Source organism: Pituophis catenifer, unplaced genomic scaffold, assembly GCF_029215685.1.
Source record: "Pituophis catenifer annectens isolate HBS135680 unplaced genomic scaffold, rPitCat1.0.hap2 SCAF_11, whole genome shotgun sequence".
NCBI lineage: Eukaryota > Metazoa > Chordata > Lepidosauria > Squamata > Colubridae > Pituophis > Pituophis catenifer.
In genome coordinates this window covers 15345614-15361721 of record NW_027256891.1, presented here as the reverse complement: position 1 = coordinate 15361721, position 16108 = coordinate 15345614, and the positions used below count along the sequence as shown (strand labels likewise).

Genomic DNA, 16108 nt, shown 5'->3' with positions numbered 1-16108 from the left:
ATTTAATTTTAATTAGATGTGTGAGATGTGTTGCTTTGCCCTTTCCTCCCGAGCAGAGAAAACTGTTTTGATCTTCAGATCTCCCAGGACTGAGGTTGCCCTTTTGGTCTGCTCTGTCAAAACAGGAAATCAGGGCTTGCCCCAACCACTAAAACATTCCCACCCTGCTACAAAATCTTGCTTCTTTTCTCTTTAGCTCAAGATCTTTCACTGCCTTTCAGAAAAACAAGATTCTTGCTAGAATCGGGCATTGCTAGCCTGCAAACAGTAGACCTTAATATCTTAGCAAAAAACCAAACAAACCTGCCAGGATATTTAAGCAGAGAAAGAAATAACATGGCTATAATTCAAGAAGAGACTCTAGAAGCAATTGATGGTACTATTGTACAAGGGACGTGGTGGCTCAGCGGCTATGACGCTGAGCTTGTCGATCAGAAAGGTTGGCGGTTCGGTGCTTCGAATCCCTAGCGCCGCGTAACAGGGTGAGCTCCCATTACTTGTCCCAGCTTCTGACAACCTAGCAGTTCGAAAGCAGGTAAAAAAGGCAAGTAGAAAAATAGGGACCACCTTTGGTGGGAAGATAACAGTGTTCCATGCACCTGTGGTGTTGAGTCATGCCAGCCACATGACCATGGAGATGTCTTTGGACAGCGCTGGCTCTTTGGTTTTGAAACGGAGATGAGCACCACCCTCTAGAGTCGGAAGCGACTAGCACATATGTGCGAGGGGAACCTTTACCTTTACCTTTATAATTCAAGAAGCGACTCTGGAGGCAATTGATGGTACAGATATATTACAGGAGGCGATCTGCATAGGTGAAAATTCAGAAAGGGAAAAGTATTTGCTTTCTAAAGAGAACCTTTTCAAGATAGGACAACCAGGAAAAAAGGGTGCAGTAAAATTATCTTGGGGAGGAATGCTCATATTTCTGCTCAGCAAGTTCAAGCAGAGAATTAAAAAAGTTCAGAGAAAAGCAACTAAAATGATCAAAGGCCTGGAGATTAAAGCATAGGAAGAACGGCTGCAGGTTTTGGGTCTGGCTAGTCTAAAGAAAAGAAGAATTAGGGGGTAACATGATAGCAGTATTCCAGTATTTGAGGGGCTGCCACAAAGAAGTGGGGGTCAAATTATTTTCCAAAGCATCAGAGGGCAGGATGAGGAACAATGGTTGGAAACTAATCAAAGAGAGAAGCAACCTGGAATTAAGGAGAAACTTCCTGACAGTAAGGATAGGGGAACAGTTTGCCTTCAGAAATCATAGGTGCTCCATCACCGGATGTTTTTAAGAAAAGATTGGACAGTCACTTGTGTGAAATGGTATAGGATCTCCTGCTTGAACGGGGCTGGACCAGAAGACCTCCAAGATCCCTTCCAGCTCTGTTCTAATTGAATTATGTTAGTAAATCAAGGACTACCCTTATTAGGGGACTAACTCACAACCCAATGTGCTTGACCTGCATGTGAACCCAAGTATTAAATATATCAACATTTAATACTTTAATCCCATTTTAATCCAAGGGGAAATGTCTCAAAAAGAAAAGAAAAGGGACAAAACGAAAGGAAAGGTGTTAGGAAATGATAATTACCTAACTTGTTGGGTTGGCAATATATAAAACCTCAATATATAAACGGGCTTGGTGGCTCAGCAGACTAATAGCATTGTGATTAACACCAGTTGCCTGCAATTACTGTAAGTTCGAATCCTACCAGGCTCAAGGTTGACTCAGCCTTCCATCCTTTCTAAGGTAGGAAAATTGAGGACCCAGTTTGTGGGGGCAATAAGCTGACTTTGTATAAATATACAAAAGTATGAAGGCTATTGCTTAGTGCACTGTAAGCCACCCTGAGTCTCCGGAGAAGGGCGGCATATAAATCAAATTAATATATATATATATATCTTTAAGACTGTATTGCTGTATTGCATCATACTGTGTCCTGATTGGTTAGCTCTGTAGCCAATGTCCTTAAGAGGGAGCTTGAAACAAGTTTGTTTCTCTCTGCTGATCTTTGCTGAACGTTACTGCTCGTTACTGCTTTTTGCTGTGTTCGCTACTGTTTGCAACTGTTTATTGTGTATGACTACAACGACTGGTAAGAAGACTTTGTTATTGGAATATCTCTGGACTATTGTTTTACTATCTACTGCTTTATCTGTGTATGACCTGGACTGAATATTGGACTGTGCCTTATTACTATTTCCTAAAAGTAAACACAACTCAGTGTATCTCTGTGTTGGCTGTGATTATTCGCAATTGCTCTCAGTCGTTTTCATGTGCACACCCTTGCTACTCAAGGGTTGCTCTGTGAATTCCTCAACAAAAGGCTTTCTCTGAGGTTCCGTAATTACCTGATCAAACTAATCCTCTCTGCTATGACCTCCGTGTCTTCTTTGGTTGGGGGAACGTTTTCCACGAATGCAATGCCGTACAGCAGGAAATTCTGCAGGAATTCTCTCAGTCCTTCATTGGTTTCCAAGAAACTATGGTAGTTGACCGAAGGCACTTGAGCTTCCTGGTAAATTTCGGCATTCCACAGGATCCGGGGTTGCATGACCTGATGCTTCTGTCCCTCGTAGCTGTTCATCAGCAGCCATTCCAGACCATACTTGGTCACGTGGCCATCTGGCCCTGGTGGCGAAGGGAGACAGACAAGTTTGAAAGCAAAAATTTTGCAGTCTACATTTACCGTATTTTTCAGAGTATAAGACGCACCTTAGTTTTTGGGGAGGAAAATAAAAAAGCTGATTGGTGGGTGGATCGGCCTCCTGGAATACCCCCAATCAGCTGTTCCCAGAGGTGAATCTTAGCAACAGGTTCCTTGGTTGTGAGCTCTCTGCTTTGCCTTTTTTTTCTGCTTTTTTTCCTGCCTCTGAAAGCCTCTGAAACAGAGCTTCAGAAAAAAAGCCTCTGAGGCTCTGTTTGGAGGCTATTTTTCTGAAGCTCTGTTCGGGAGCTTCTTTTCGGAAGCTTCATTTCTGATGCTTTTTTCAGCCTCTGAAACCTCTGTTTGAGAAGCTGGGCCGGGCTACATTCGGAGTATAAGACGCACCCAGATTTTCACCCTCTTCTTTGGGGGAAAAAGGTGCATCTTATACTCCGAAAAATACGGTAATAAAGATATTGGTCTATAATTTTTTATTTGTCAGATCAATCAATCAGTTTATGACAGTCTTTATTACAGCGCAAAAATGGAGCTCGGGGGGGGGGAGGCGCATGCAAGCTCTGTTTTGGATGGCAGAGGGAGGCAGGAGGCCATTGTGGCCAAAAACGGAGGACGGGAGGGCTGCATGCGGCTCCCCACCCCCGGGTCCGTTTTCGCTGGCAGAGAGCTGCAGGAGGCCCTCCCGGCTGAAAATGGAGCCCAGGAGGGCCGCACGTGCCCCCCACCTCCCCCGAGCCCTGTGTTCAGTGGCAGGGTTCTAGCAAAACAAACTACTAGCAAACTATTGGCCACCCTGGCCAGGCCCACCCAAGCCCCCGAGGTCGAAGACAACCCTGATGCAGCCCTCAATGAAATTGAGTTTGACACCCCTGCACTAAGCTCTCAAGTGGCTTGGTTTTGCTTCTTGTAAACTAGGTTAGCACACTTTAAAGGTAAAGGTTCCCCTGGCACATATGTGCTAGTCATTCCTGACTCTAGGGGGCGGTGCTCATCTCCGTTTCAAAGCCGGAAAGCCAGCGCTGTCCGAAGACGTCTCTGTGGTCATGTGGCCAGCATGAGTCAACGCCAAAGGCGTATGGAAAGCTATTACCGTTCCACCAAAGGTGGTCCCTATTTTTCTACTTGCATTTTTTTATGTGCTTTCGAATTGCTAGGAGTTGGGACAAGTAATGGGAGCTAACCCCATTACTTGGCACTACGGATTGAACCGCTGAACTGCCAACCTTTTGATCGAGAAGCTCAGCATCTTTAGCCACTGAGCCACTGCGTCCCTAGCGCACTTTGGGATTGTTAAAAAACCCCCACTACAGTTAAAACAAGCTATGGATTAGCACACAGCGTAAACCCAGCCAAAAATTCTGTGGGTCCTTTCTTCCAAGGGTAAGTATTTGTTAGCGATAGACAGGTAGTCCTCGAGTTATGACCACCACCGAGCCCAACATTGCTAAGTGAAACATTTGTTAATGGAGCTTCGCTCCCTTTGTTGACTTTCTGTGCCACCATTGTTAAGCAAATCACTGCATTTGTTACGTTGGTAACACGGTTGTTAAGTGAATCTGGATTCCCCATCGACGCTGCTTGTCAGGTCGCAAAAACAGATTACATGACCCCAGGACTTGAACAGAGTATCTGGCAAATATATTAAATTGGTAGACAACCTCTGGCTCTTCTGTTAACCATGACCTACAATACCCAGCATCTTTTAACATTGGACAGGATTCCTATCCTAAGGATGCTGGGAATTGTAGTTCAACCACATTTGAAATGTCACAAATATTTATGTTTGCTATACAAGAAAAAAAAAATTCAGTAAAGTACTGTTGAACTAAGAATAGGTAATTCCTGCAGTAAGCTTTGTTGTGCATGGCCTTCAAAAATGTGCAGGATGAGGTCTCAGCTCTTTACCTGGGAGATGGGGGTTAGTGGGTGCAATATGTCCCTGGCCTGAACTTCTCCAAAATCCTCCAAAACAACTACAATGCTTAGCCCTGTCCAATCAGGAGCTCTGAGATTGCAGAAGATCTGTTTTGTGGGTTCCGTGTGACCCTAAACAAACTACTGAGTTCAGGGTCAATTGAATGACCAAAGAAGGGAGGAAAGAACCCATGGGAACAGAAGAATTCCTTCTCTAAATTATTCACCAACTAGAATATTATTTTCCCTCCACTTTCATCTTGAACAAAATCTCCAAGCACATTTGAATGTTCCAACAGCTTTACTTTTACTATAAACACACAGTCAGCCACAGAGAGAGAGAGGAGAGAGAGAGAAGAGGGAGATGAGAAAGAGAGAGAAGAGAGAGGGAGAGAGAGAGGAGGGGAGAGAGGGAGAAAAGAGAGAGGGGGGAGAGGGAGGGAGAGGGAGAGAAAGAGAGGAGAGAGAGGGAAGAGGGTGTGAGAGAGAGGAAAGGAGAGAAGAGAGGAGAGAGAGAAAAGAGGAAGGAGAGGGAGAGGGAGAGAGAGAAGAGAGGAGAGAGAGAAAAGAGGGAGGAGAGGGAGAGGCAGGGAGGAAGAGGGAAAGAGAGGAGACGGAGGGAGAGAGTGTGAGAGAGGAGGAGAGAGAGAAGAGAGGAGAGGGAGAGAGAGAAGAGAGGAGAGGGAGACGAGAAAGAGAGGAGAGAGAGAGAGAGGAGAAACAGAGTAAAGAGAGAGGAGAGAGAGAGGAGAGGGAGACAGATAGACAGACATTTCCATCCCCATTTCAGAAAGAAGCAATCTCCAGAACCATCTCCCACTCTGCCTTTGGAGAACACAAAACTCCAGAAACTCACAGGTGAGAAAGAGAGTGGTCTCATCGACTCGTACCGCCTGGGGCTTGATCGTGAGATCCACACTGGCCGTATCCAGACTGCGTTGGTTGGTCTTGGTGTTGTAGCAAGATGGCGAGCGGCAGTGGTCACGCAGCCAAAAGTAATCGAAGCGCATCAGAGTGTCCCTGTATTTCAGCTCTAGGAAAAGAAGATAAAACAAGACCCTTCCCTTGGTTAAAACAAATGACTTTCTGTTGAACTATGAGCAACTTGCAGAATACACATAGAAAAAAAAAAAAGAGATATACAAATATGATCACCATAAAAAAAGTGAGATATACAAAAATTAACCCCATGTCAGTTAATACTTAGTTGGGTAACTTTGGAATGAATTACGGCCTTATAACGTCTTCCCATGGAGCGAACCAAGTCTTTTAGTTCTGCAGCTGTTCTAATGTGAAACCAAGATTGAATGATGGCTTCTATTAACTGGGTTTTATTGCTGGATCGCTTCTGACTAACAAGTTTCTTTAGTCAGCTCCATAGATTTTCAATTGGGTTAAGGTCTGGGCTATTCCCAGGCCATTCCAGAAGTGGAATAGGATTATCTTGAAACTCCCCCCAAAAGTGGTGTTATTAGTCAGCAAACCTCAAAAATACACTTTTCCCAAGAGGTTTCCACAATTTTGGCCACTACCGTATAAGCACTGTTAGACAGCCAATTTGAAGTAGCTATCAAAGGTCTTGGATTAGAAGCCAAAAGACCAAGATTGATGGCCCTGCCTTAGGGACAAAGTCCAGTTGCGTGACTCTGGTCCGGTCCCTCCCTCTCAGCCCTGCAAAGGAGAAGGCAAGGGCGAACCAACTTCTGAATTCCTTGCCAAGAAAACTGCAGGGATGCTATCCAAGCAGTGCCAGGAGTCCAGGCAAATTTGAAGGCATTAAAAAAACAACAACACCCTGTTAAAACCAGAATTAAAACACTATGAAAACATGCTAGAATTGGTCAAATAATTACTTAAGTCAATGAAAACCTGCTTGGGCAGCAATTGCGTGATTAAATAAAAAATGTTTTTGCCTGCTCTGAAAGGCTAACAGGCAGGAGAGCTGGTCTAATCCTGTCCTTGATGGGAAGATCCTTCAGAAACCCTGAAAAAAACAGTGGAGCTGCTCTGTGTGTATAACTTGTGACCCAGCCTAATGTCTTGTGTTAATTTCTTTCGTAAGCTTCCCCATTGTACTGAACAAGTTGCTTAAGCATCTAGCTCAGGGGTCAGCAACCTGCGGCTCTGGAGCCGCATGTGGCTCTTTCACCCCTCTGCTGCCGCTCCCTGTCACTCATAATATGCATCACAACCACCAATGTGTGACACCCGCTGGCACACAATTTATTGAGCTTTTCAACCCCCAGTAGGCCAACCATGGATAAATCCAAGAAAAGTTTCAGAAGAAAAGAGAATGTTTAATTCAACTACATATGCTAATTTTGTGGCCACTCAAGGAATAGTCAGGCACGGGAAGGGTTTTGAGGCTCCCGGTGTTTTTTTTTTTCTGTGGGAAACGGATCCAAATGGCTCTTTGAGTGTTTAAGGTTGCAGAGCCCTGATTTAGCTGTAACATAAGTGTGGGTATTTATGAAGCCAAGATAGTATCATTTGCATGAAAGGAATGTAATGAGAAAATTTGGAGAGAAGGTTTGCAGGGCCTTCCTTCCTTCCTTCCTTCCTTCCTTCCTTCCTTCCTTCCTTCCTTCCTTCCTTCCTTCCTTCCTCCCTCCCTCCCTCCCTCCCTCCCTCCCTCCCAATAGCACTTAGATTTATATACCACTTCATAGTCCTGTATATCCAGGGGTGGGTTTCAAAAATTTTAGCAAGGGGTTCTCTGCCCGGTTGCTGGGTGGGTGTGGCCATGGTGGGCGTGGCCTAGTCAGCCTCCTGCACCACAGCAGAAGGGGGTTTTTTTTGCCCTCCCCGGGCTCCAGAGGCTTTCCTTGAGCCGCCGGGAGGGCAAAAACGGCCTCCCCAGCTCCAGAGGCTCTCTGGAGGCCAGAAACGGTCCCCTTTCTGGCCTTCCCGAACTTCCGGTAGACCTGTTTTTCACCCTCCTCGAACCTATGCATGTGCCCTGCACTTACCTGCATCCAAAACAGGGAACTCCTGGGAGAGGAGGGGAGGGTGGGAGGGGCCTGTCAGGAGTGGGATTTGGGGGTTCTCTGAACTGCACAGAATCTTAGCTAGAGGTTCTCCCGAACCCCTGCGAACCCCCAGCATCCCACCCCTGTTTACAGCCCTCTCTAAGCGGTTTACAGAGTCAGCCTCTTGCCCCCAACAATCTGGGTCCTCATTTTACCGACCTCGGAAGGATGGAAGGCTGAGTCAACCGTGAGCCTGGTGAGATTCGATCTGCCAAACTGTTGGCAGCCAGCAGTCAGCAGAAGTCACCTGCAGTACTGCACTTTAACCACTGTGCCATCGCATCTTCCTTCCTTCCTTCCTTCCTTCCTTCCTTCCTTCCTTCCTTCCTTCCTTCCTTCCTTCTCCCCTCCCCTGATAATGCTGGAATGCACCAGAGGATGGACTGTGAGCATGGAATAATGTTCAAGAGTAGGACAAAGAATACTAGAAAGGAGAAGAACGTAGGCCTTTAGAAACGAGCATCACCAAGCAACTGGCATCTAGAGCAGGAACTTCTCCCCTCCCCCAGTGATGCCTAGAGGTGCTCCTACCTACCCCCATCTCTTTTGAACTCCCTTCCCTTCAATATCCAGTTCTTACCTAGGTGGCCATCTTTTAACTGCCAGGCACAGTCGGATGGGGTGGGGACCGTGTGATGCCAATGGGTCGAAGCTGGAAGGATCCTGAAACCTTTCTTCAGCTGGTGGTGGAAGCTGCAGAGCACCTGCCTCAGCTGACAGCCCCACATCCTGGAGAAGGAGGCCCCAAAGAGAAAACAGTCACTGACGTCTAGAATCAACTGAAAATGCAAAGCAACTGTTCAGTGTTCCAAATAACGCATCCAAAGAAATCAGAACTCCGAGGTAGGCAGGTCCCTCAATGAACATATTTATTGGCTACTACATCATATCAGCACAGCTAGTGAAAACCGACTCTGAAGTTTCCAGCGCGAATAGCATAATTAAAAGAGTAACTGTTTCCCTCCCCAATTGTCCCAAGTCACATTGTCCAATTAAAACAGTCGGCGGGCTCCTCGGTCACTCCTCTCCTCCTTCAACTGCCGCCTATTGGGACGACCTTGGTTCTCATGGGAAAGCTCATTGTTGTGTCTGCCTAACCTAACCCTAACCCTAACCCTATCCCCCCCATCCACCTCCCCCTTAGAGTATGTGGCAACTATGAAGCAACTATGAAGCAGCAAAAGATGGCTTCAGCCGGACTCGATTCAGAGTTGACAGCAACTCTGCAATCTGAGTTTAGCCCTGGAGGGTCAATGGAAGAGCAGAATGCGGGTTTTTATAACCAATGTTTCAGGGTTCCAACAGATGCCCTAATTAAAACATGAGTCGCGAGCTAAGCTTCAAAAGAAATTCAGTTATTTATTAGGAGCTTCATGTCGGCATGTTCCCAAGTGAAGCCAACTCTGACCTTACGTAGTTAAACACTCCAATTATTACTCTGTTTCCCCCCTCCCTGAGGGTATGTCATCAATCACATTTGCCAACGGAGCTGTAGAGGTCACTCCCCTTGGCTGCTGTAGGTAACCCTGGCATACAGCCTTGAGAGAGATAAGCGTGGAACGTGCATCTGTCTTTGGCTGCTGTGCCATTTTGCAGGTTTCACTTCCCTCTTGGCCTATGGCAACTCGAGAACAGACCAGTTTGCGAGTTGACACAAAGATTGCTACCCAATTTTGTAGCAGTAGCAAGCTAATGAGATGGGGACTCTGAAAAAAACCAAACTTGAATTAAAGCGAGAGCATCTTTGAAGCATCCAACCCACCCCTAAAGCACCAAAGAATAACAGGGAGCACATCTGCCTTCTTCCACATGTAGACAAACCTGCAAGAGACGGTCTCAAACAGAAGAGCATGTCAGGTTTCTAAGTAATACGGAGTCAATAAGAATTCCGAGGCAGGCAAATTCCTCAAAGAACATTTTACTGGGACATATCAAATTGGCACATTCCTTGTGAAAAACCAGAAAAATTGCCGGTTTTACACCCAATTAAAAGTAAAACTTTGTCACTTCCCCTCCCCACAGAGTCTCCAAGTCCCACAGTCCAATCAGCATACAGTCCAGTTGCTAGGTAACCTCAGTCCCCACCTTTTGAGCACCTGCACCAATGTCCTTGATTCCCAGGGAAAAGAATTTTATTTAGGCTACAACACCGCAGCTGTCTCTACACTCCCACCTCCCTGGCCCCTTCGCTCCAGGCTGTGTCGGTCCTGAAGCCGTGAAGAAGAAAAAAATCTCCCTAGAGAAAAACTACCAAAAAGAAAATGGCCACCGTTCGGCTAGGTTCAGAGTTGATTCATCTCACAGAGGGTGCTGTTGTGGGGTAAAATAGGAGGAGGAAGGAGTATTAGGTACGTTTGCTACCTTAAAGTATGAATGACTGAATGAATGACTAATGAATGAATGAATGAATGAATGAATGAATGAATGAATGAATGAATGAATGAATAAGTTTTTTTTTAACCTTACAGCTCATCAAGAAAGCTGGGAAACTTTAAATGAATGGATGGATGGATGGATGGATGGATGGATGAATGAATGAATGAATAAGTTTTTTTTTAACCCTACAGCTCATCAAGAAAGCTGGGAAACTTTAAATGAATGAATGGATGGATGGATGGATGGATGGATGAATAAATAAATAGGCTTTTTTTTTAGTGCTACAGCTCATCAGGAAAGCTGGGAAACTTTAAATAGATGGATGAATGGATGGATGAATAAATAAATAAATAAATAAATAAATAGGTTTTTTTTTAGCGCTCATCAGGAAAGCTGGGAAACTTTAAATGAATGAATGAATAAATAGGCTTTTTTTTTTTTTTAACCCTACAGCTCATCAGGAAAGCTGGGAAACTTTGAATGAATGAATGAATGAATGAATGAATGAATGAATGAATGAATGAATGAATGAATAAGCTTTTTTTTTTAACCCTACAGCTCATCAGGAAAGCTGGGAAACTTTAAATGAATGAATGAATGGATGGATGGATGAATAAATAAATAAATAGGCTTTTTTTTTAACCCTACAGCTCATCAGGAAAGCTGGGAAACTTTAAATGAATGAATGAATTCATGGATGGATGGATGGATGAATAAATAAATAAATAGGCTTTTTTTTTTAGCGCTACAGCTCATCAGGAAAGCTGAATGAATGAATGAATGAATGAATAGGCTTTTTTTTTAACCCTATAGCTCATCAGGAAAGCTGGGAAACTTTAAATAAATGAATGGATGGATGGATGGATGGATGAATAAATAAATAAATAAATAGGCTTTTTTTTTTTTTTTTTTAGCCCTACAGCTCATCAGGAAAGCTGGGAAACTTTATAGGAAACTCACTTGTAGGGAAGATGGGTGGCATAAAAAATAATAATAATAAAAAATGTGTTAAAATAAATAAACTGTCACCAATGCCAGCTCTGTTGATCCTAAGAGTATAGTTACAGTAATGGCCAAAATTGTGGAAACCTTTTGGGAAAAATGTATTTTCTAAAACTAGCTAATAACTAGCTTTTATTTGGAGTAGTAGTATCGTAAAATGATATATCAATGGAAAGTTCATTTAATCAAGAATGTAATGCAATAACTTTTATGAACGGCTTTCTATTAGAATAGCAGTTACAGTACAAAGAAGAAAAGTGAAACACATACAAAAAAACGAGATATACAAAAATGATCACCATGTCAGTTAATACTTAGTTGGGTAACCTTTAGCATGAATTATGGCCTTACAATGTCTTCCCATGGAGTGAACCAAGCCTTTTAGTTCTGCAGCTGTTATAATGTTATAATAACAAGATTGAAGGATTACTTCTATTAACTGGGTTTTATTGCTGGGTCGCTTCTGACTAACAAGTTTCTTTAGTCGGCTCCATAGATTTTCAATTGGGTTAAGGGCTGGGCTATTCCCAGGCCATTCCAGCAGTGGAATAGGATTATCTTGAAACTCCAAAAAAAAAAAAAAAAAAGAAAAGAAAAGTGGTGTTATTAGCCATCAAACCTCAAAAATACACTTTTCCCGAAAGGTTTCCACAATTTTGGCCACTACTGTAGCTCAGGGAGTCCCTGGTGCTCTCTGAGCTTGGCTGTTTGCTTGCAAGATGTTTCATTACCCAACCAGATAACATCTTCAGTGTTCAATCAGTGCTTATCAAACATCATGGTTTCATATAGATTTGAACACAGCGCTTCTCAGCATGCTTACCCACTATATCCGCTGCATTTTTCCAGATGTTTGACCTGTAGAAACCCTTATTATCTGCCCTATAATTCTTCAAATTGGAGATGAAATAAGGAAAATGTAGCAGTGTCTGCATAAAAACACCTATGTTGTACCTCTGACGCCTCTTTATAGATTAAATCACAAACCGAAAGTCAGAGAAGTGGGTTTATACATGCATGTGTCGTAATTAAGCATCAAATGAAGTATTTGAAGTTTATTTGATGTTGAAACTCTAGAAAGAATGCAGAGAAGAGCAACAAAGATGATTAGTGGATGGGAGGCAAAAATAAATGAAGAACAGTTGCAGGAATTGGGCAAAAGGTAAAGGTAAAGATTCCTCTTGCACATATGTGCTAGTCGTTCCAGACTTTAGGGGGCGTTGCTCATCTCCGTTTCAAAGTCGAAGAGCCAGCGCTGTCCGAAGACGTCTCCGTGGTCATGTGGCCGGCATGAGTCAATGCCAAAGGCGCACGGAACGCTGTTACCTTCCCACTAAAGGTGGTCCCTATTTTTCTACTTGCATTTTTTACGTGCTTTCGAACTGCTAGGTTGGCAGAAGCTGGGACAAGTAACGGGAGCTCACCCCATTACGCGGCGCTAGGGATTCGAAGCGCTGAACTACCGACCTTTCGATTGACAAGCTCAGCGTCTTAGCCCCTGAGCCACCGCGTCCCTTAGGAATTGGGTATGTCTAGCTTAATGAAAAGAAGGACTAGAGTTGATATGGTAGCTGTCTTCCAATATTTGAAGAGGGGATCAACCTATTCTCCAAAGCACCTGAAGGCAGGTCAAGAAGCAATATGGAAAAGAACCAACACAGGAAAAAAAGAGAAATTTCCAGACAGTGAGATCAGTTAATCAGAGGAACGCTTTCGGAAATCGAGGGTGCTCCAACACTGGAGGTTTTTAAGAAGAGATTAAACAACCATTTGTCTGAAATGGTAAGGGGTTAGATTAGAAGACCTCCAAGGTCCCTCCCAACTCTGTTATTCTGTTATCTGGGTAGGTGGCTCAGTGGCTAAGACACTGAGCTTGTCAATCATAAAGGTCAGTAGTCGGCGGTTTGAATCCCTAGTATAGGTTTCCTATTTGGAGGTAATTAACTCACATTTCAATACAGATTTACAATAAAGCCAACCCTTGGAAACTTTAAATGAGCTTTCAGAATAATACTTCCAGGCAAGAATTGCCAGATATATATCGCAATTGAGCATTTTAAAACCTAAAACATACTTCTTGATTTTTACAGGACACGCCTTCAAAAATAATCCGTATCGGATGACCATCTACTCCTACCTCATGGATATTATTACAGATGAGCAGTTTCCCCAATTAAGGAGCAGAGTTGCACCCCAAACCTACATCTTCTAGATGGAAGTGCAAGATAACCTAGATATGGTTCTGTTTCTTTGATAGTTGGAAATGATGACATTTGGACTCCAGAAACTTTATCTGGAGATCTATGGTTTGAAGCCTTCTTATATAGAGAAGCAAAACCACAAAAACAATCTAAGGTTAGAGGAAGGAAGAATGCCATTATGAAAAGGAATGAAATAGCATTTTTCTAGCTGTCCTATTTTTAAACTTTTAAGATATCTGCACATGCAATTTCTCTCAATTGCAGGCCTTTTGCTGCACGCTCTTGAGAAACAAACTGCATTGCAAAGTTCTGGAAAAACAGGCACTCCAGAAAGTCATTCCAGTTCATATACTTAAGATAAATGTAGAAAAACTCAGATCTGAATATATTTCTCCAACATCCCTGCATTTGAAATTTATTTTTGAATGGAATGGAACGGAACAGAACAGAATATTAGTGGAGTGGAGAGGAGTGGAGTGGAGTGGAGTGGAGTGGAGTGGAGTGGAGTGGAGTGGAGTGGAGTGGAGTAGAGTAGAGTAGAGTAGAGTAGAGTAGAGTAGAATAGAATAGAATAGAATAGAATAGAATAGAATAGAATAGAATAGAATAGAATATTGGGAGTAGAGTAGAGTAGAGTAGAGTAGAGTAGAGTAGAGTAGAATAGAATAGAATAGAATAGAATAGAATAGAATAGAATAGAATAGAATAGAATAGAATAGAATAGAATAGAATATTGGGAGTAGAGTAGAGTAGAGTAGAGTAGAGTAGAGTAGAGTAGAGTAGAGTAGAGTAGAGTTGAATAGAATAGAATTCTTTATTGGCCAAGTGTGATTGGACACACAAGGAATTTGTCTAAGCTCTCAGTGTACATACAAACAACAAGGTGATAGGTCATAGATCATAAATCATAGTTACAATAATTAATCGTCAGATGCAAACAACAAATCATAGATGATAAGATACCAAGAGGAGAAGGTAGTGGGAAAAATGAGAAGAAGAAAAGATGACAAGAGAGAGATGAGCAGATGAGAAGGATAACAGCAATACTCACCTTGAATATCCTTAGGCCTAAAACTGTGCTGTGAGAATTAAGTGTTCAGCAAAGTGATGGCACAGGGGGAAAAAAACTCTCTTTGTGTCTAGTTGTTTTGGTGTGCAATGCCCTATAGCAGCATCCTGAGGGAAGTAGAAATATGCCCCAGATTCAGTGCTGCAAGAACCCTCTGTTCATTTGCCCAGAAATTCAATTATAAAACAGTGGGGATTTCTTAATCCCAAAGACACCAAACAGAGATTAATTTACAACAAATCATTCATGCTGTCAAGAAATCATTTTAATCAGGGGATTGGTCTTATTTTCAAACGACTCAGAGGGCAGGAAGAGAACCAAAGGAGACCGGACTGCAAGGAACAAGGTTCAGGTTAGATGCCAGGAGAAACCTGTTGACTGTACAAGCTGTCAGCCAGTGGAACAGCCTGCCACATGATGTGGTAAGGTCTCCTTCGCTGGGCTTTTTGAGTCATTCAGAGACTAAATGAATGACCCGGCCAGATGAAAGTCATTACAGGAAGTCATTGTCTTACAACAATTCATATAGTCACCGTTCGAAGTTACTGAAAAAAGTGACTTCTGACCATTTTTCACACTTATGACCATTGCAGCATCTCCATGGTCATGTGATTTAGATTTGGATGTTTGACAGCTGGCTCATATTTATGACGGTCACAGTGTCCCCTTTTGCGACCCACTGACAAGCAAAGTCAACGGGAAAGCCAGATTCGCTTAACAACGGTGTTACTAATTTAACAACTGCAGTGATCCACATAACAGTAGTGGCAAGAAAAGTCGTAAAATGGGGCAAAACTCACTTAACCAAACTTCTCACTTAACGACATGAACTTTGGGCTCAGTTGTCGTCGTAAATCAAGGATGACCTGTATGCTACTTTCAAAGAACAAGATGCACAAATCAATGATGATTTTTGTTAGATCAAATTAGGTTGCATTAGGGAACATACATTTTATAAGATAAATACCCAGTTGGCTGGCCCGAAAGAAGTAATTTTCAATCACGTGCTTTTTTTTATTGCAGATATTTTATTTTGGTGGTTCTTTGGTTATTTTTTTTTTTTTTTTTAGAAATTCTGTAACATCTCAGAAGGTGAAATCCTCCTAAAACCCTTAAAAAAAAGGCAGAATTGAACATAGCCATAAAGGTAATTGAATTCCAATTCTTTCCCGATACAGGAAATTAGCTGAAATCACCTCTCAAATCCACTATAATTTTTAAAACTCACAGACAAAAGAATTTGGCAATAATTCTTCTTAATAATTAGCAAAAAAAAATAATATTTGGATTGAAATGTAAACTTGTTGGTTCAGGTTTTATCCTTTGGGGGAACATGAAATATATTTGCTCCATCCTCTGTCTGGAAGCCTGTTAAAGGCATTCAAACTCTCAGATTTTTGGCTAAACACTAACCAATCTTCCTTATGACGGAATCGCCAAACCCTTAATCATCTTTTTCACTCTTCCGGTATTTAACTTGCCAATTCCAACTTCTTTATTAAGATGCTCTAATAACATTCTTAAAGGGGATGTGGTGGCTCAGTGGCTAAGATGCTGAGCTTCTCGATTGACAGTTCGGCAGTTCAGCGGTTCGAATCCCTAGTGCCGCGTAATGGGGTGAGCTCCCGTTACTTGTCCCGGCTTCTGTCAACCTAGCAGTTCGAAAGCACGTAAAAAAATGCAAGTAGAAAAATAGGGACCACCTTTGGTGGGAAGTTAACAGTGTTCCGTGCGCCTTTGGCGTTGAGTCATGCCAGCCACATGACCACGGAGATGTCTTCGGAGAGCGCTGGCTCTTCGGCTTTGAAACGGAGATGAGCACTGCCCCCTAGAGTCGGGAACGACTAGCACATATG

The 16108-nt window shown here is 42.9% G+C and overlaps 1 protein-coding gene across 1 annotated transcript in view; it reads right to left on the bottom strand.

Moving 5' to 3' along the window:
- Window positions 1-16108, bottom strand: part of TMLHE (trimethyllysine hydroxylase, epsilon) — a 43654-nt gene that overhangs the window by 13768 nt on the left and 13778 nt on the right. Inside the window, exons 2-4 of the mRNA XM_070951931.1 lie at window positions 8185-8333; window positions 5432-5608; window positions 2348-2627 (exon numbers count right to left, since the gene is read on the bottom strand). Of these exons, the coding sequence (XP_070808032.1) occupies window positions 2348-2627; window positions 5432-5608; window positions 8185-8332 (605 nt within the window). The 5' untranslated portion in view covers window position 8333. The remainder of the gene's footprint in view (window positions 1-2347; window positions 2628-5431; window positions 5609-8184; window positions 8334-16108) is intronic.